This window comes from Tursiops truncatus, chromosome 3 (assembly GCF_011762595.2).
Source record: "Tursiops truncatus isolate mTurTru1 chromosome 3, mTurTru1.mat.Y, whole genome shotgun sequence".
NCBI classification, from domain to species: domain Eukaryota; kingdom Metazoa; phylum Chordata; class Mammalia; order Artiodactyla; family Delphinidae; genus Tursiops; species Tursiops truncatus.
Window position 1 is genome coordinate 106,902,036 of NC_047036.1, and position 22,269 is coordinate 106,924,304.

Below are 22,269 nucleotides of genomic sequence, written 5' to 3' on the forward strand. Positions count from 1 at the left end.
GACTGGTGCCTTTGCACTGGTGGGTGGAGCTGGGTTTTGTCCCTCTGGTGGGTAGGGCCATGTTAAGGGATGTGTTTAGTGGCAGTGTGGGCTCAGGAAGACTTAAACAGCTTATCTACTGAGAGTGGGGCTGTGTTTCCACCCTGTTGGTTGTTTGGCCTGAGATGTCTCAGCATTGGAGCCTACAGGTTGTTGTGTGGAGAGCCACGTCTTCGTGGCAAAATGACAGCTTCCAGGAGACCTCATGCTAATAAGTACTCCCTGGTACCTCCGCCGCCAGTGTCTGTGTCCCCACAGTGAGCCACAGAACTCTCTGTTTCCCCAGGAGACCCTCCAAGACCAGCAGGTAGGTCTGACCCAGGCTTCTGTGAAGTCTCTGCTTTTTCCCCTGAGTCCCAGTGTACACGAGACCTTGTGTATGCCCTCCAAAATGGCGTTTCTGTTTTTCCCAGTCCTGTGGAGTTCCTGTGTTCAAGCCCAGCTAGCCTTCGAAGCCAAATGCTCTGGGGGCTCCTCCCAATGCCAAACCCCCAGACTGGGGAGCTGGATGTGGGGCTAGGAACTCTCATTTTTGTGGGACAACCTCTGCTGTATAACTATTTTCCACTTTGTGGGTCACCCACCTGCAGGGTATGGGAATTGATTGTATCATGAAAGCACCCTTCCTACCATCTTGTTGTGGCTTCTTCTTTGTCTTTGGGTGTAGAATATCTCTTTTGCTAGGTTCCAGTCCTTTTGTCGATGGTTGTTTAGCAGTTAGTTGTGATTTTGGTTTTTTCGTGAGAGGAGGTGAGTTCAAGGCCTTCTCCTCCACCATCTTATCTCTAACCCCACTCAAAACACTTTGCATTTGTTGTCAGGCCACTAGCATTCAGCTTCGGAGCCCACTCCTCGTCAATAGAAGCTCTTTCTGGGCTTCTATTTCAACATGACAGTGGGACTCCAGAGGGCTTTGGTCACCTCTTCTGAAAGTTAGCCAAAGAGAAACTTGAGGCTGCCTGGCATCTCCTGAAGATGCAAAACCAGTGTGGAGGCTGTTCCCTCCACTGGGACATACCCCATGATGAGTGGGGTAAAGCTCTGGATGCTGTGGAAGTCATGGTGGCCCTGGAGAACAACCTGAACCAGGCCTTTTGGGGTCTCTAAATAATTTATATTGGACTAACTTGCATCCCAAACTCTGTTATTGTATAAGGTCTGATATTTGTTACATAATGAAAGTGGAATGGTATTTAACTTTTTCAAATGGTCAAATATATGAATGTTTAAAAAAGAAATATAAGCCAGAAGATAATTACCTTTTATTTCAGGTTAATATAGATATCATCTCGTTTCATTTCCTCAGAAATGTTGATGTTAAGCAGGTTGATGGGTAGAAAAATGGTGAGAAAATTAAGTGGGTCATAGTTATTAAGTTATAATATAACTTATTATAATATAATAGCTATTAAGACCTAGAAAAAGGAACAGCAAAATTAAATGCAGAAAACTGTTATAAAGTATTTCAAATAAAAAGGAAGTTTGAAGCATGAATGGAAATTAGCCAAGTATGTAAGGATCAAACATTCTGATATAATAAAAAGTATGTTGGACAATGGGGACAAACATACATTTAATCCCAGCTAGCCTAGTTATGAACTGTGTGACTTAGCAAATTGTTTAGCTTCATTGATCATTAATTTTTCATCTGTAAAATGGGTATGATGATACCATTTCACAGGATATCTGATTCAATAGAGATGATATACCTAAATAACCTAATACAATGCCTGACCCATAGTAAATACTCAATTAAAGTAGTTACTATTTTGCCACTTTTGATTCTAATATTAAAGAATAGGGAATGGGATGTACAAAGGAAGGAGGCATAAGCAAATATGTTTCTGTTCTTCTGAACTACACATGAAGACTTTCTGACTCTAGCTTGTATTTCTGCAAGTAATTTCTTTTAGTCTTATGCCCATTTATGGACTAAAGAACAACATTGAGAAATTATTGGACTCACTATTGGTGTTCACAGCCAATCCCAGTGAATGGTGACCCCCAAGAATTTTTTTAAGAATGTAATGATCTGATACTTTGATTAGTTGGAGGAATCCTCCATATTATCAGTTTCTCTACAGAGAGTTTATATATAGTATGTTTATGAGAAGAGAAAAGAGCCACAGGAAATAACTTTAAGTATAAAGAATAAGAGTGGCATTTGCTCCTGTATAGCTTTCAGCACATTTTCTGTACTGCATAACTGTCTTTCTTCCTGTGAATTTTTGAGCTTTCTTTATGTACAGAACACTAAAAATTGTTCAATGACTTAAACTATACCTAAGTTTAGACTGACAAAAATCTGGCACCATCATTTTCATGTCTAATTATGTATAAGATAATCCTTGACTAAATAATTTTAGAAGGAAAAAACAAATTAATAGCACTTAAATATATATAAAGATGTTAGTCTTTTCTAAAGGATTATAAGCAAAATACAGGTCTAAATCTATTTAAAGTTATTTAACAAATAATTAAAATTTAATCCTTTTAGTGCATATTTTTTCAGCTCTCTGCTAAATTATATTGTTAAAATTGTTACAATATATTTTAAAAACATGCATCTTTTTTATGGTAGAGTTTCTCTTAATGGCAGTTCAGAATGACAGGGTAGCTTTGGAAAGAGACTATTTAAAATCATTTTATTGTGGAGGGGTCCTCTAAGAAATCAGCTTATACTAAATTTTATCTTGTTTATGGCTTTAAGTGTGTTTTATTTGAATAAGTTTAACAAATATTAAAGTTTACTTAACTCTACCAAAAAAATTTTTATGAATTGCTTTTGAAAAAATAATAGAGCAGCAAATAATGCTGTTAATGAGTGATTAGGATTTTCAGTGAACATGTAGACCTCATTTTTAATTTTTAACCTGAATGTCATGTCATATTTTATAATAATTTTATATGACAGTCTTCTTAAATATACTTTATTTTATTATAGTACTAAATATTTCTGAAAAAAGAATTTTTAGTGCTGTATACAATCTCTAGTATTATTTGTGATCACATAAGCTATTGTATAGGCTTATTTCAAACTTCTAACTTGTATTGCCCACCACTCCAATATAGAGAAGTTAGATTCTCAGAATGCATTAACCACAAAGGGTTTTTATATATTTCTCAGCTGATAAAATCTTCCTTCCTTATCCTCACAGTAGTTGGTTTTAGAAATACTGCTTATGAGACTAAAGTGGATGATAATCATAATTTGATTACTGATTCATATTTTTCTCTTCTTATTAAAAATGCAACACATTATAGAAATTTTAGAAGTCCAAGAATAAAGATAAAACATGAGCCTATAATCCCACTACATAGGAATAATTATAGCTAACACGTTTAAGTATATTTCTCCAGTTTTATTTCTCCATATTTCTTTAGCCAAAAACATATATTTGTAATATTTGGAGCATATTCTACATGCAAGTTTTGTCTCGCCCTACCAATACCATGATATTAATTTCATTCCTTACTTCCAATGCCATTTTTTCTCTTCAGAACTCTGAAAATAAAGAATCCCCTGCATCCATTATATATTTTTTTTATGTTTCAAAGCTTTAAAAGCCTAACTCCTCTTCATCATTACCTTCCTTGTTGCTAGCCTGCCCTAGCAGTGTAACACAAGTATTTTCTTTTTAAAACAACGTTGTATGATGTATTTCATATATTAAAAAATAATGATAATACAATTAACACCTGCATGTTCACCCATCCATGTACAGAGCAGAACACTAACATGGAGTTGAAGTCCTCATTTTATATACTATTTTATAATACATATTTTCCCTTAAAATTCTATTCCAAACATTCCCTTGTCCTTAAGTACTTCTTTAGGAAATATTGTAGGATAATTCTCTCCCCCACGACCAAAATAATGCATGAACATCTGTGGTAGAAATTGTCTAAAGGTAACCAATGTTTAGTTGGTGTGTGTATAGCATGAACTTTGTTTCATGCTATACACAGTTTTCTCTATATTTTTAAAATTAATTATTTATTTTTGGCTGCGTTGGGTCTTTGTTGCTGCACATGCACTTTCCCTGGTTGCAGTGAGTGGTGGCTACTCTTTGTTTTGGTGTGCGGGCTTCTCATTGCTGTGGCTTCTCTTGTTGCAGAGCACGGGCTCTAGGCATGCGGGCTTCAGTAGTTGTGGCACGTGAGCTCAGTAGTTGTGGTGCATGGGCTTAGTTCCTCCGTGGCTTGTGGGATCTTCCTGGACCAGGGCTCGAACCCTTGTCCCCTGCATTGTCAGGCAGATTCTTAACCACTGCGCCACCAGGGAAGTCCCAGTTTTCTCTGTTTGGCTGTTTGTTTGTTTTCTTTAACTTTACATTATGTCTTGCAAATCTTCATGTCATTTGTTGTGGAAGGGAGACTAATATACCCCAAAGAGGTCCTCTCTTAATGCCCAGAACCTGTGAGTATGTTCTCTTACATGGTAAAAGGGGCTTTGCAGATGTGATAAAAGGATGTTGAGATGAGAGTATCCTGAATCATCTACATGGGCCCATGTAATCACAAGAAAATGCAAGCAAACAGATTTTACCTTAGAGCCTCTAGAAGGAATGCAGCCTTGATGACACGTTGATTTTAGCCCAGTAAGACCTATATGTGGCTTCAGACCTCTAGAACTATAAGATAATACATGTCTGTTGTTTTTTGTTTTTTATTTTTTGTTTTTGCGGCATGTGGGTCTCTTACTGCTGTGGCCTCTCCCGCTGCGGAGCACAGGCTCCGGACGCGCAGGCTCAGCGGCCATGGCCCACGGGCCCAGCCGCTCTGCGGCATGTGGGATCCTCCTGGACCGGGGCACAAACCCGTGTCCCTGCATCGGCAGGTGGACTCTCAACCACTGCGCCACCAGGGAAGCCCATGTCTGTTGTTTTAAGCCACTAAATTTGACGTAATTTGTGACAGCAGCAATAGAAAGCCAACAAACTCATATTTGGTCTATATCATTTGGAGGGAGGAACAGACATACTGTTTTACTGCATAGAAGTATCCTAATTTATGAGACTACTGTGTATTTATGTAAGTTTCTGAATTTTCACGTTTAGAGAAAAATGTATAAACATCTTTATCTGTATATGGTTGTAAACAGGTACTAGTATTTATTTAGGATAATTACAGGGTACTTGATCTTGTGTTTAGAAAGATAATCTTCTTCATTATTGTCAATGCTCATAAAATGCAGTTGAACTGCATGTTTGCCCATGGAGTAGGGTAGCATATTAAAAGAATGAACTGAAGGTAGTCATACCTAGGATTTGTGAGAATATTCTAGATAATATTCTCCAGCAAAACACATAATAACCTGTGTCTTGTAATTTCAGTTTGCTGGATCAAGTCAGTTTATAAAATAATTATTCGTCCTCAGATTTTCAAAACTTGAACTACTACAGAAGGACTAAATATGTCCTTTGTATGCGTAAATATGTACTCTGTATGATTTTCAAAGATAAGACAAATTAAAGCATTGTTATTTCTAATGTATCACTTATTTATGGATAGAAAACTAAAGCTTCACTGTCTAGAAAGGATTTCTGCTCAAAACCTAATGAAAAAACCTTTTGGGAGGCAAAATTTGCTATAGTTTTGCTAAGCCACTTCATGTTTCATGGAAAAAAAGATTTTTGTACACTTCCTAAACCCTTTAGCACAAATGTTAACTTCAGTTTTTTGCCCCCTGATAAATAGGACTTAAAATAGGGCTTAATAGCTTGCTTCTGGTTTTTGTTTTTTGTTTTTTGGAAAGCAGTAGGAATAAAATCTGTGGTTGAAAATAGACAAAAAAAAAAACCAACCTGTCAAAGGAGTTACACATATATAACATATTGATAGATACTGACATAAACCTATCTTTACTCACCTGTGGGGCTGTTTATGTGTAGGATCACTTTTCTCCATATCACTGCTTCCAGTGCTCTAATAGTGAAAATTAGCCCAAAAAAGGGAATGTTTTATCTCTAAGTGACCTACCACCATTGATCAGGAAAGTCTAAATGAACGGTTTGAGTAGTTGAGGAAAAATTCCTTTTAGTTAGTGTAGTCATAGATTATCAGATCTTTAGCTTTGCAAGAAAGTTCTCAAAAATAAGATAAAAATTTTAATCTCCATGGATTCCATGGTCTTATCCATATTTGACAAACTGAACTCATAAACAGCCTAGTTTCTAGTGAATGCTCATCTTAGGTCCTTATTAAATGTTGTATGTTACGTGAGCACATCAGTAGGAAAAGATTTTCGCTCAGCTATTAATTTTGATTTCAACTAACATGAATAATGTTCGTATAAATCCAAACCTATCTGCAGTAATATATTTGTTAAATTGTTCTGTGTGATGCAATGAAGTAAATAGTTTAAAGCTGACCTAGTGCTGTGGGCTAATAGTAACAAAAACACAAAACACGTTATCCCAACAGTCAATTCCATGATTTCTTAGTGTAATTTTCACATTTCTATGTGAAGTTATAGAGAAAGTACGAGTCTGTGTCATGTAAATACTCTTTAATTTAGAATTTAATTTTATTAATGATAGTTTTGCCTTTCAGTATGTACTGAAATGCTTTCAGTACAATACTTCTGAAAGTTAGTTTCAAAATAATGCCATTGGCAAGTAAGATAGAAAATTTAATAAAATATAGACATGGCAGAAATACATTAATTTAATACAAATAATAGAATAATTGTTGAATGAATCATTTATAGGTACATCCCAAGGCACTATAAAGTTCTACAATGAGACTTATTCTCAGATGCATCTTCATTCTTGGAAATTAAAGGCTACATTTCATTTTTTTCAGTATAAATCAGAAGTTAAGCAGAATTTATTGGCCTTCCCAGTTGCCAAAGTCTAACAGTATCATTTCCATAAACTCACATAATGAAACTCTGTGATGCAGACTTCAGGCACACTGAGCCAAAAATGAGCCAAAAATGAGAGAATTTGAATCAACGTGATCACAGGTCTAGGCAGCAAGCAAATCTCTATCACCCTTACCCCTCAAAATCTTTGAATGTATGAAATTAAGATTACATTATTTTGGTCCTCTGTAAAGAAGCGTACAGTTGAAGAACTGAAGATTAAGAATTACAGTCTGATCTGCAGTTTTTAAATGCTGGTGACAGTTTGTTCTACAGTTATACTGAAAGGTATTTCCAATGCTTTTGGGTAAAAGACCTTGAATTTTTGAAAAAATGTGCTTTATTCATTTGTTTGCTAAGTGAACAGAAATTGGCTGTGTGATGGACTCTAAGTGCCCTTGACAATAAGCAGTGCATTTCTCATAGTTTTATCATGTTGTTTAGTTACAGATGAAGTCCCTTGTTTCACATTACGTAAATCAAAGTCATCTTGCAGCCTCATGCATTGATATGATGTATCGTACATTTATAAAAAGCACAAAAAATCCCTTTCCCTCTACATCTGAATATACTTTACACTAAGTGATTCTTGGCCCTAAGGTGAAGATTTGATTTTATGTGGTTCTTTAATTTTCTGCATTACCATATTATTCAATACCATCTGTTTTGGGTGTTTCTCTCTCCATTTGTTTGCTGGCAAAGGCAATTGCAAAAGAGAACTATCCATTATTTAATACAATTCCCCAGGCTTCTTCCTCACTGATCCTGGGCCCCTTACATATTACAGAGGTGATTGTGTGTCATTCTCTTCTTTGCCTTCAGAGTAGAAGCCTTTTTTATTTTTCTTTATATTCCTCTTATCCAGTGCTTGGCATGCAAGAAGCCCATAATGAATCCTATCGTATAGTTTGCGCACTACACAACAGTAGAGGGAGCCATTTACGTTGTTGTGTATGTAAATGTACCATTAGAATTAAGCAGTGTACAACCTATACAACTAGGCTTGGTGTCCTTGTAACAAATTTGATTTCTAGATCATCTGATGCAGAGAAAGACTAAATATAGCTGGTCTTTTACTTGTTTCAAAAATGTCAGCAGACCTTTTCCATTCCTCTTCATCTGTAATTATATTCAGACTCTGAATATGTTGCACGACCAGGAGGTATATTTTCCATTATCATTTGGTATTGGTTTTGAGCCACAGAGACCAACACTGAGCACAAGAAGAGGTTCTTTCTGGATTTTTTTGATAAGTGGAGAAGATTCTGTGTAGTACTCAGAATCAAAGGAAGAACTAAAGAACCAAGCATCAAGAAAAACAGTGAAGAAGAAAACAATAGAAATCTCTACCCCTGCGTTTGTGTGATCCAGGGCCATTCACATTTTCTTACTATACTGTCTACTTTAGATCCTCTGAAAATGTGTGTTTGCATTGAAGGGGGTGTTATATGTGTAATTTCTGTGATTAGAAGTCAGTGACCAGAAAATATGACATATTTGAAGGAGGTTTCCCCAGTGGAATGATGCTGGGGGTTGGCAATAGTTAGGGTAATCTACTGCAGTGGCTGTCAAAGAATCACTCAGCTTTTTTAAAAAAACCTTTGATTATAATCCTGGGAACAAGATTAATTAAGAGCAGTCTATTTTACCCAGATTCTTAAGGTTTTCAGTTTTGTATCTTAAATATTGAAGGCAATGCCATCCACTAGTTTCACTTGGAAGTTTAGGATAGGGTAGCTTGAGTGGTTACATTTATGGGATAAAATTTGAGTGCATCTTCCCTCATTTTTCTTGAGATGTTCTTCTAATTTTTGTATGTATTTTCAGAAAAATACTTTTTACCAAAAAGGCATAAATTTTAAGACCCTTCAGTGCTGATGGGCAATCTGATTATTTGTTTCTATTAAACTATTTCCTTTCATTCAGTTGGGACAGTAGATTTTTTAAGGCATATGCAAGTGACATTGATAGGATTATATACCTTCTGTATATAAAAGATTTTGTATAAAGTGAAGATTAATGTATCAGGTGATAATAGCCCCAATTTTCAATTATCCAAGATGGATTAACTAGTTTATAGATTTACCAGAATAAAAAATAACAGCATATTTGAGAAAAACATTAAAATTTTTACAAATTACTGGAAACATGTACTGTTTATCTTGTTTACAGATACACAGTAATCTGTAGACAGCAGAATGTAACACTACATTGTATATATTGCATTTTGGGTGATGACTCTCTTCCTTGCAGTCAGATGAGAGGTCTCTGCAGTAGGTTTTCTCTAGAACAAAGATATTTCTGACATGTATTATAAAAGGAGAGGCAGGAGAAAACATGGCCACTACAACAAACCAAATCCAAATATTTACAGGTGGAGTTAAGTGAGGAAAGGAGGGGAGAAGGGATAATGTACAAAGGAGCCTGAGTCTCTGTCTTTCTTGAGTCCTAGTGAAATACTGGAGAAGCGTTCTTAGCTAAGAGAATTAAAGGAATAATAAATCTTCAAGTAATTATTTATGAAGCAATTCATGTGATAAACTCTCATACTTGTATTGTTTTGTTATTTTTAACTGCAGAATGGTAAACATTCCTAACTGTTGGTGTGATTTAAATGAATTAAGTTTATCATAAATCCATTTCGTCCCTTATGTTGAAAACATATTATTTAAGGTTATTTTTATCGTCTTTATCTGGACTTTACCATTCTTCCCTTTACTCTAGTAATCAAGAGTTGATTTCTATATCTGTTTCATAGAAATCATCTTTGTCAGAAATTTGCCTGAAGAAATAGTAAAAAATAGTAATTAATTATTGATGTTAAATTACTTCACTCCATAGTTAATTCATACCCTTGGCTAACCACACATTTTTTTCCATTTCCAACCTTATGGAAGAAAGATGACAATATTGTACCAATCACTAATTTTTACAATAATTTATAACTAATGTAATCCCTATTTGTAGAAAGATATCTTTTTTTTTTTTTTTTTTTGCGTTATGCGGGCCTCTCACTGTTGTGGCCTCTCCCGTTGCGGAGCACAGGCTCCGGACGCGCAGGCTCAGCAGCCATGGCTCACGAGCCTAGCCGCTCTGCGGCATGTGGGATCTTCCCGGACCAGGGCACGAACCCGTGTCCCCTGCATCGGCAGGCAGACTGTCAACCACTGCACCACCAGGGCAGCCCTGTAGAAAGATATCTTTGAAAAAGTACTTTATCAGTTGAGGTCAATGTGAACATCTTACTGAGGGAGTTCAGTCTTTTTAAAGAGTTTGGTAAAAGTAGCTGCATCATATAAAATGTAAGAACAGAATAAGGCCTATGTATATTAAGATCTCATATTAACAATAAATATGTTTCAGTATGCGTAATTACTATATGGTAGGTCACAGATGTGTTCTCTTCTTTTAATTATGTGATAATCTAGCTGACTAGATAATCAAAAAATGTTCCCATCATTGACATCTAGGAATTGTAGAAAAAATATAATAAAATTCCTTTTACATGCATAGATGAGCCAAAAACAAGAGGGCTCTGGCCAAAAAAAAAAAATGCAGTAAGCTTCTGAAGTAATGTGATAGTTGTCCTGGTAGGAGTTTGTTGGACTTAAAAATCTGGGTTCTTGGGTTTATCTCCCACATAAAGAAAAAACATTGTGGCTTTGAAAGTGGGAACTGAAATGATTGTATACAGCCAGAACCCTTGGGTACCTACACCCTTAATAAAAGTTGGATCTGGTATAAAAGCTTTGCAAACAAGCACAGGTTGTCAACAGGAAGCATTCTTTCTATCTCATCCATGAACCCATGTTAGGAGAAAATGGCTCTTTCGGTATTCATTACCATGAATATGATCCAACATTGAAGCACTTAGTGAAAGCATACGCAAAACTGCTGTGAAAGGGCCCTCTTTCAACTTTGACCTCACAAGGCAACCACAAATAAAGTACAACTAAATGAGTTCACAATAGGATTCCAAAACACAAAGTGACAACATATCCCACTGTAAGAGCCAAGAAGCATGAAAAAGAATATTTTAAAAGACTGACAGAGATGATTAAAAAAACATGTTCACATGATTAAAAACACACAAATTTCAAAATGTGAGAGAAAGGTGTTTTGGAAAAAAGACATGATTTGAAAATTGAGGAAAATAAAACATATAAAAAATGTACTTAAATATCTCAATTTCAGAATTGAAGAGCAGAGTAGATGCAGCTGAAGAGAGCACTAATGGATTGGATGATAGAGCTGAAGGATTCTCCCAGAAGGCTGCCTAAAGTGGTTAAGAGATGGAAATACAAGAGTGCTTGAGAGTTATTGACATCAGAATGAGAAGAGCAAACATGTACCTAAAGGAGTTCTAGGAGAAGAGAGTAGAGAGAATGTGAGAGGAATTAGATAAATAGATAATGGTTAGAATGTTTGTATGTTTGTGGATCTTCAAATTGAAAGACATACCAAGTACCAAAGAAGATAAATAAAAAACTCAGGACCTAGACACATCTTAGTGGGACTGCCGAACTACAAAGACAAAAAGAAATCTTAACATTAATCAGAAACAATGTTACATGTCAATTATATCCAATAAAAAATTAATTAGAAACCAAATCAATGAAAGAAGAGCAAGGTGATTGCAGACTTCTATTTTTATAAATACTAGAATAAAATGAAATAATATCTTCAATGTGCTGAGGGCTGATAAAGTCAACCTACAATTCTACAGTCAGCTACTGTTCCATTATGAATGAATGCAAACTAATGAGAATTAAGGAAACAGTAACTGGGCCAGTTTAGTATTCATAGGTCCTCACTGAAGGAGATACTGAAGGATGTACTTAAAGAATAACAGACTCTCTAGAAAGTAATGATACAGAGATTACTGAGAAAAGAAATTGCCAAATATATAGGCAAATCTAAATGAGCACTAATGGTTTAGAAAAAACTGTCTAACTTGAGATTTTAAAAACTGAGATGGAATTACAGGAATGCCTTGGAGATATTGTAGGTTTGGTTCCAGACCACTGCAATAAAGCAAGTCAAATGAATTTTTTGGCTTCCCAGTGCACATAAAAGTTATGTTTACAATATACTATAGTCTATTAAATGTGCAAGAGCATTATGTCTAAAAAATTTTACATACCTTAATTTAAAAATACTTTATTGCTAAAAATGCTAACCATCCTCTGGGCCTTCACTGAGTCATAGTAGTAACATCAAAGATCACTTATCACAGATGACCATAACAAATATAATGATAATAAAAAAGCTTGAAGTATTGTGAGAATTACTAGAATGTGACACAGAGACATGAACTGAGTAAATGCTGTTGGAAGAAATGGTGCCAACAGACTTGCACAATGCAGAGTTGCCACAAACCTTCAATTTGCAAAAAATGCAGTATCTGCTAAGCACAATAATACAAAGCACAGTAAAATGAGGTATGCCTCTATAGTGTCAGATAAAAATAACATGAAAGATTGAAGGAAGAGATTGGATTAAAAGTGTTTGATATCCTTACCTTTTTCAAGAAGAGACCAGAGATACTTTTTAACTTGAAGCGTCTCAAGTGAATATGGTACACAGAATAATGTCCATGTTCTAATCTACAAAACCTGTGACTGTTATACAGCAAAAGGGACCTTGCAGGTGTGATTTTGTTAAGGATTATTGAGACTGGGAGATTATCTGGAATTATCTAGGGGATCCTAATGTAATCACAGGGTGTGGGGAAAGAAGGAGGCAAGAGAGTGGGAGAAAGAGATGTGGTGATGAAAGTAAAGGTCAAAGTGATGCAGTTGTCAGCTTTGAAGATGGAAGGGGACTGTAAGTCAAGAAATCCAGGCGGCCTCTAGAAGCTGGAAAATGCAAGGAAACAGATTCTGACCTAGAACTTCCAGAAGGAACAGAATCATGCTTACACCTTGGTTTTAGCCCAGCAAGTTCCATTTCAGACTTCTGATTTGGAGACTGTAAGATGCGTTAAACTGCTAAATTTGTCGAAGTTGTTATAACAGCAATAGAAAACTAGTAGAGTGTACTTTAAAATGTAGAAGTAACTGTAGATCAAACACAATCTAATGTTATTTTTCAAAACAGTAGCAGAAAAATGTGGAAAATAAAACTGCATATGAACAAAGACAAAAACAGAAGAAAAGGACAAAGGTATAACTTGGTAAATAGCAATCACAAAAAATAGAGAAATCCAAATATGTTAATTAGAAATATTAAATTCACTTATAGAGATAGTATATAATCAGGTTTTACAATTTTAGTCATGTGCTATTTATAAGAGATTAGAGGAAATGAAGGTGAAAGTAAAACAAAGGAAAATATATGCCAAGCAAATATTAATGTTTTACTAATATATTAATATTTGTTAATGTCAGATACAATAGACTTTAACACAGAAAACATTAAAAGGGATGAGTAGGGTTTTACACAGTAATAAAAACAATAATTCAAAATAAATAATAAAATTTAGAGAGAGCTTCGACATAAACAGCACAAATTAGTAGAATCACAGGGAAACATCATCAAATTATAACAGTGGAATTTTAAGAGCTCTTCCTTAGTAGCAGATGCAAAAATAAATTCAAAATTTCTCATTCTGTTGAGCAACTGTGTATCCAAGCTTGTTATAGCTAGATCTAATGAACACGTATAGCTTTGCTCCAAACTATTAGAGAGTATACATTTTAAACATGCACAGAATATTTATAAAACTATGCACAGAGTTGTGGATTCTGCTGGATGAGCCAAGCAAGATATGAATTGAAAACTAACCATTGTAATTACCAATGTAGATGTCACTGGGGACATTGAAAGGAGTGTTACACTTAATTTTTAAAGTTTTTGGGGGGACTTCCCTGGTGGCACAGTGGTTAAGAATCTGCCTGCCAATGCAGGGGACATGGGTTTGAGCGCTTATCTGGGAAGATTCCACATGCCGCGGAGCAACTAAGCCCGTGTGCCACAATTACTGAGCCTGCGCTCTAGAGCCCACGAGCCACAACTACTGAGCCTGAGAGCCACAACTACTAAAGCCCACGTGCCTAGAGCCCGTGCTCCACAACAAGAGAAGCCACCGCAATGAGAAGACCACACGCCGCAACTAGAGAAAGCCCGTGCGCAGCAACGAATACCCAACGTAGCCATAAATAAATAAAATAAAATTTAAAAAATTAAAGTTATTTTTCAGTTTGGAATGGCATTCAGATGGCTATAATAGAGGAATAAAAATAGTGTTTTCCTTTCTCCTTCACACACAAATTGTCGTATTGTTTGTAATAGTAAAAATTCTATAGAACCTAAATGCTCATTGCTAGGAAATTGCTTAAATTATGGCACAGGAATAGAAGCACCAGCAACAACAAAAAACAGCAAAAACATCAACAACTGACTTGAGAGCTTTCTATGTGCCTGGCACTGTTTTAAATGCCTTGTATGTGTTAACTCATTCAAACCACACAGAAAACCTATGTTTTCAGTGTTTTATACATGTTAAATCATCTAAGCTGTACAGTAAATCTATGTGGTAAATAGATATCATTATTACCTCTATTTTTTAGGTGAAGTGACTGAGACACAAGAAGGTTAAGTAAATTCCCTAAGGTCACAAAGCTAGTAAAAGGTAGATAAAAAGTTCTGCTTTCATATAGTTTCCCTTTAAAGCTCATAACTAGTTAGGGAATGCTCCCCAAGATACGGTAGTTAAATAAAGAGAAAAGTATAGAATTTTATTCACGGTGATATCCAGCCTATGTAAAAATACTAATTTCCTCATGCCTCTATTAAAATTATCAGTCTGTTGCCAATCTTAAGATATAAAATGTTATGTTGTTTTAAATTGTATTTCTTACATTTAAATCTTCAATTTGAAAATGATTTTTATGGCATGTGAAGTAGAGATCTTAACAATATTTTTCAAACAGAAAACCATGTCCCTACACCAGATATTTTTCTTGTAATAAAACAATGAAATACTATAAAATTCAAAACAAGATGGAATGTTTATGAAATATTGTATAGGAAATAGGACATAATGTTTTAGGATTGTATCAGGTAAAAATTATAACAATTTAATTCTCACATTTTCTTAGAATTAAAAATTAGTTAATCTTATTTTCAGTTTTATTAAATTCTTAGAGATAAAGAGTATGGTTCAGGGCTTCCGTGGTGGTGCAGTGGTTGAGAGTCCGCCTGCTGATGCAGGGGACACGGTTTTGTGCCCCGGTCCAGGAAGATCCCACATGCCGCGGAGCCGTTAGGCCCGTGAGCCATGGCCGCTGAGCCTGCGCGTCCGGAGCCTGTGCTCCGCAACGGGAGAGGCCACAACAGTGAGAGGCCTGCGTACCGCAAAAAAAAAAAAAATATGGTTCAATTATTATTATAACTATTAAAAATGAGTCAGTCACATACTCTGTGGAAGAAACAATATTTTCTATTTTTCTTTCTAGGAAAGATTTCTGTGTACACAAAGATGAACCATGTGATACTGTTGGTAAGTGTACATAAAAATTTTTACAGTTTGGAGGAGACCTGGGGAACTTGAACACATCATTTGTTTAAATATAGAAAATTATTTGAAAGTGCTAGTTTGAATGAAACACTTTTAGAATGTCAGTGATATATATTTCAACCTATATGTTTGTCACCACTTCAGTTATTAATGAAACAACCTGAGGACATGTATGTACTATATATTGGAGAAAAGTTTAAACGATGCCTTAAGAATATCACGAGGTCTTTTTTGTGTTTTTCCCCCAGAAATATACCCATGGTTTCAATAAAATTACATAATTATTCAAAACTGAGGCACAATATGTTAACGTCAGTAGGATTGACCTTTTTCAGGCTAATGGATTTGTTTTTGAGTTATACGTTTGAAGTTCTTTGCAGACTGTGAAAGAAAGTCCATCTAATTTGCCCAACAAATGAGGATTTTCTGTACATAAAGTAGCAAATTTTCTATATTTTGTCCTGGATATGTAAAATCCCTAAAATGTAACCATATAGCCAGTAGGATCCATAAACCACAGTTCTTAATTTTCAGAAAATGCCACATTAATGCTAATATAAATGCATGTATATAAATTTACCTATCTAAACAGATAGCTAAAACTGTAGATAAAATTATATAACTATTTATATATATGTTTAGTCTTAAGACACTATATATATGTATAGTGTCTTTTGGTTTTTTATTTTTGGGCCACGCTGCGCGGCATGTGGGATCTTAGTTTCCCGACCAGGGATCGAACCCGCGCCCCCTCCATTGGAAGCGTGGACTCTTAACCACTGGACCACCAGGGAAGTCCTTGTATGGTTTTAATAAGGTATTAGTATTGGGTTATTGGTAAGGTACATTTAAGAGTCATGATCTGGTTTTGATGTGTCATGTGGGGTTCGTTACTGTAGTGTAGTGTGTATTTTAACTTAACCATCGTTGAGGTGTCATTTATTCCTTGAGAGGCAAACAATAAAAAAGTGGCAAAAACAGAATAAATTAAGTACCACTGGTGCTTAAAAAAGTAATTCTAACTAGTTCTGTTAACTTAAGTTCTCACCAGCCTCCTCAGGTGATTAAATCTGAGATAATAAGTGGAAAATAGTTATAATAGTATGAAGCAGATGATGATGGAATCAAAGGAACGTTTGATTTAGAAGGGACTGTAAAAATAAAATGATCTGGACACCTAAGGAAAAGCTGAATTGATTTAGGGATGATCTTCCTAATGTTAACTAACTTGCTTCCTGCAGTTTTATTGTCTTCTTGCCTGAATCTTCAGAAATTAAATCTTGATATATAGCTTTAATCAACCTAACCATGGAAGCATTTGATTGCCAATAATGCTTGTCTCAAAATAATTACCTTTCCTCTACTTAAACAACTATGTTGCCCCTAAAGCCTTCTCTTAATATAGACAGATCAACTTCTTGCCTTAGTAGAGCATCTGAGAGAAATCAGCAACTCGGGCAGTATCTTCCATAATTATGGACTCTCACCACCTCTTTACAGCATGGACGCCTGGACTAAGAAAGCAGTTACTAATGTGAGGCGAACCAATTTCTTTTTGACTATGACTATGTTTTATATCTTGCTAAATCTTCTAACTGAAAATAGCATGCATATTCATGCTGTGAAACATTTTCTGGGTTGAAGCACATTTGAATAATGAGGTAGCTTGGTATATTTGGAATTATTAGTATAATTAGAATATATATGGTTCGGTAGTACAATGGTGTAATCAGTCCCCAGCTCTGTTCATCTTGTCCATTAAGAGCTTGATAAAAACTAGCTTTAAATATTATAGCATAGGATGTGGAAAGTCCGATGCCGTTTCTGAGATCTCTCTGTGTTTCTGAGTGCTTAGATTCTCAAGGTCTTCTCTGGCATCACTAAATCCTAGTTTTCCCCTCTGTATCTTGTGGCATTTCTTTTTCTCATCCCAAATATGAGACAAGCGTCTTTTTTCATATTTAGTCTTGAGCAGAGTAAAAATCTCAGATATTTCTTTAGGGGACATTAAATGAAAACCTCTAACAACCAAATCAGAAGAGTAGTCTCTTTATCCCAATCCCTGTCCCCACACAAAAAATCTTTTCACACGAACCATGCTTATGCCAAGAGACATAATACATTGGTAAGATTTATAAAGACATTTGTGTGAAGTAGACATGGCGGTTGCCACCCTGTCACTCGTGCATCCACCACTGTGCAGCCGTGATGCCAGGTAGAAAAGGATACTCCTCTACAGTTGGGTCATGATTCATCCAGGCCTATCAAAGGGATCGTTTCAGGACCTCAGGCCTAAACCAGTCAGCATATGGCATTGCTATGGTTGGGACATGCGACCTGTAACCTATGTCTGCTTCATGAAGCTGAAGAAAGAAACATTTTTTATGGTTGAAGCTTGGTCATGTCTGTCCCCACTGCGTGTAAACAAGGAAGGATGCAACCATGATTACTATAATAACAAAGGAAACTAGCCTTCAGATGAATCTGAATTCATACACTGCAGAATGGAGTGATGCAGGGTGCCTTTATCCTCAATGACATTGTTGAATTATGGCATCCTCCACACCTTGGACCCAGTCTAACCTTTAGGCTTCTGAATGTGTAAGCCAATAAATATCCTTATTATTTAAGCCAATTTAAAGTTTTCATTTCTGTAGCTTGCAGCCTAAGGCATAGATCTTCCCTGATACTCATATACTCTTTTATAAGAGAAGAAGAATATGGGGCAATATTAATAATATCCACTCTTATTAAGAGAGTGCTGATAAACTGCTCTGTGATTTGTCCCCCAAATTAAATAAGCATGTGTAGCCTACTGGTCATCTTAACAGCTCTCAGTCTCTAGCATAACAAAACAGAAGAGATTTAGAGCTTAAATTAATTGAATATCTATTGACACACATTTTAAAATCTCCTCATGTAATATTATGGGTTTTTTTGTCAGATGCTTAAGTTCATATATCCCTTCTTTCTTCTTTTATCTATTTCTGATGTGAAGTCAGTCCATTTCACGTTGGATACTATAGTGAAAATACTGAAATAGAGGAAGGAGAAAGGAAAGAAGTGGATTTAGTATTTATTAGTTTGGATAATATGGGCCTGAATGGTTACTTTACCATGAAAATTTCCCCTACTCTCCTACGTGTAGTGAGATGGGAAGGACAGCAGTTAAAAGCTTTGAATTCTGGTTGTTAATTTGAATTGTAAATGGAGAGAAATCCCTATATTTTAAAAGCAATGTAATACTTATACTGTGCATTGTAACTTGAGCAACACTTTCATGGACATTTTCTCACTTATTTTCTGAAACGCTCTAGTTTTGTTATCATTACTGCTTTACAGATAAAGGAAACTCTGAAACAGAACAGAGCATCAATTTTGAAGTCAGACATCTAGATTTAAATCAGTGCTCTGCTATTTATTACCTACATGAATGTGGGCACATTATTTAACACGTTGAAAGTTTGAATTGCTCACCTTTAAAATAGAGCCTATGTTATTGACCTCACAAAGGCAGAGAGTTTTTAATTGGCACTCAGTAGGCACTAGTTTCTATCACATCCTTTTACTCCCTGCAGAGAAGTTGCACATTTGTCCAGCATCACTGTTAGTAAATGCCACATGGTACTAACCTCTGTCTCATATCTTACTATAATGAGAGGCAGCTTTCCTTTATAACATGATGCGTTTGTTAATCGAGGACAATACAACTAGAAATCTGAAGGTGAGAAAAATATCTTTGAATGAAGTTTTAGAATAAAATTGTGTATATTAAAGTATATAAAGAAATAGCAAATATAAGCTTGGAAGTAACTTTTACTTACCAGCATTTAAAATTTGAAACAATAGGATATTTTGCTTGTTTACTGATGCAGAAGATATGTGCATTTTAAATGAACCAGGCTGTATCAGTGCTATGGAATATTATAAATAAATGTTTCGGTTGATAAGTTATACTTATTTATTAAGCTTATGTTTGAAAAGCTGTTTAGAGGGTAAAAAGTAAAAGTTGTTTTACCACCTCCTCAAGCACATTCTTTCCTGTTGTTTCAGTTAGTCAGATTAGTAGGTAGGTATATAGATACTGGGAGGAAAAAAATGCTATTAAGTGTTTTAATCAGCAAAATATCAATTCTCAAACATATGTGTGTTCATCTTTTCACATCCCTGAAATTGAGATTAATTTTGTAATCAGTGACCTATTAGAATTACGTCATAGTTTCAGTCAAAGTTTTTTAATCTTAGGTTTGGATGAACTATGGTGCTATCCTTAATTTGAAAGAGAAATAAAGTATAATTCCAGATGCAAGTCCCAACTATTACTACTGGTATTGCTAGTGAAGTTGCCCTACTTTCTGTGGCTGGCAGAATAATGGTCCCTGAAGATGTTCATGTCCTAATGGACCTGGAACCTGGCAATATGTTAGGTTACATAGCAAAGGGAAATGAAGTTTTCAGGTGGAACTAAGGCTTCTAGTCAACTGACTTTAAAATAGGGAGATTATCCTAGGAAGTCTGGTATGCCCAATGTAATCACAAGCATCCTCAAAAGGGGGAGGGGGAGGCAGAAAAGCTCAGAGTTGGAGAGAGATATGATTACTGAAGAAAAGCACAGAGAGATGTGATGTGAGAAGGATTCAGCTTGTCATTACTGGTTTTGAGGATGGAGTCAGGGAGCCCCAGGTGAAGAAATATCTAGAACATGGAAAAAGCAATGAAACAGATTCTCCACTAGAGCCTTCAGAGGGAGCACAGACAGCCTCATGATATATTGATTTTAGCCAGTGGGATCTGGGTCAAACTTCTAATGTAGAGAATTGTAAGATAACAAGTTTGGGTGTTTTAAGCCACTAAATTTGTGATATTTTTGATAACAGCAACCATAGAAAAGCAATATTCTTTCCAATAATTAATTACTCCCTCCCATAACTTATGGAGAAGGAGTAAGGATGGTATTCTTAAATCTTTAGACTGTGGGTTCAAAAATTCTGTCTCAATAGTTTTAAGAACTGGTGAAGGGTTTGGGATTAGATAAAACACTAAAATTTGGATCATGTTATATAAATATATATAAGGAGCAACGAACTGGGGCTATGCTAACAAACATGATTAATTATAGTTGGCCATTTCTAGCGGAGAGACTAGACAAAAAAATAGCCTATATCATGCACTAACAATCTACGAAATCTAATCAGTCCGTTAAAATCTTTCCAAGAAAATGCCAAACCCTAATGATTTCACAGATGATTTGTACTAAAATTCCAGAAAACAGATCATTCCAATATTATACAAGCTATTTTAGAGAATAGAAAAAGGTGAATTCAAACCATATAAATTTCTTACCATATTCTAAAGCGGACAGTGTAAGAAGGAAAAATAATAAGCCATTCTCACTCAGGAAATAAAAGAAAGAATTCTATATCAAATATTAGCAGATATTATCTCACAATGTATTTTTTAAATAACCAAGTAGGGTTATTTTATTTGAGATTTATTCTGGAAATACAGGGGTAGTTTAACATTAGAAAATCTTAAAATGTAACTCTGTAATCCAATTAAAGATAAAAACCATATGATCCGGCTTCCCTGGTGGCGCAGTGGTTGAGAGTCCGCCTGCCGATGCAGGGGACACGGGTTTGTGCCCTGGTCAGGGAAGATCCCACATGCTGCGGAGCGGCTGAGCCCGTGAGCCACAGCCACTGAGCCTGCGCGTCCAGAGCCTGTGCAACGGGAGAGGCCACAACAGTGAGAGGCCCGCGTACCACAAAAAAAACAACAACAAAAAAACCATATGATCATCACAATGGATAAAGAAAATATCTTTCAGGCAATTCAAAACTCTTGGCAAAATAGGACAAAGTAGGAACTTTATTAACCAGGTTAAAGATATTTACAAAAAATATATGAATATATTTTTTTAAATAGTGGAGCATTAAAAGCATCCCTTTTGAAATCAGAAACAAGGACAGGACTCTATTTTCACTATTTCTGTTCAACGCTGCATTGGAACTTTTAGGCCTTAAAATGATGTGGACGTTATGATTGTCTACGTTTAAAAAAATAGAGAATATGGAGTTAATTGTTAAAATTAATGGAAGAGTTAGGTGGTTAGATAGCAAATCAATATTGAATAACCAATTGCATTTTATATGCCAGCAATTGGCAGTGACACATTTTATTTAAAAATTCTATGAAATATATTTAAAAATACACAAAAAATAAAATTATTTGGAATATATAATATAATAACAAATATCTAAGACATATGGAGGAAATTATTGAGCCATCTTGAAATTCAGTGAAGAAGACCTGACTCAATGAAAAGATAAAGTGTATTTACAGTCTGAAAGACTAAAGATGATACAAATATCCATTTCCCTCAAATTGATCTGTTGATACAACATATTTTTTTTAAAATTCTAACAAATTTTAGAGGAAAATTGAAAGGCTGATTCTAAATGTTATATGGAGGAGCATAGGCCTAAGAATTGCCAAGAGACTAGTGAAGAAAGTATATGGAGAGGAAATCTTCTCTGTTAGGTATCAAGATATGGTCTATAATAAATAGGACAATGCAGTTGCACATATTTGGGAAATGAACACTGGAAAAGGAGGAACATGATATTAAGATAGTCATTCAGATGGAAAAATGTTGAAACGAATTCCATATGGTTTAGATTTTTTTAATTTAGAACAGAAAATATAAAAATATAATTTTATATTTTTGAGGTAGAGACAAATTTCTGTAAAAGGACACAAAAATGCTAATCATGAAGGAAATGCTTAATGAATTCAACTATATTTATATTGAAAAGTTCTATCATAAGACATCATATTGACA

The 22,269-nt window shown here is 35.3% G+C and overlaps 1 protein-coding gene across 1 annotated transcript in view; it reads left to right on the forward strand.

The window, feature by feature from the left end:
* The window catches only part of ADAMTS19 (ADAM metallopeptidase with thrombospondin type 1 motif 19), a 279,661-nt gene that overhangs the window by 80,038 nt on the left and 177,354 nt on the right, over window positions 1-22,269 (forward strand). The window contains exon 7 of the mRNA XM_019924890.3: window positions 15,367-15,410. Coding sequence (XP_019780449.1) covers window positions 15,367-15,410 — 44 coding nt within the window. The remainder of the gene's footprint in view (window positions 1-15,366; window positions 15,411-22,269) is intronic.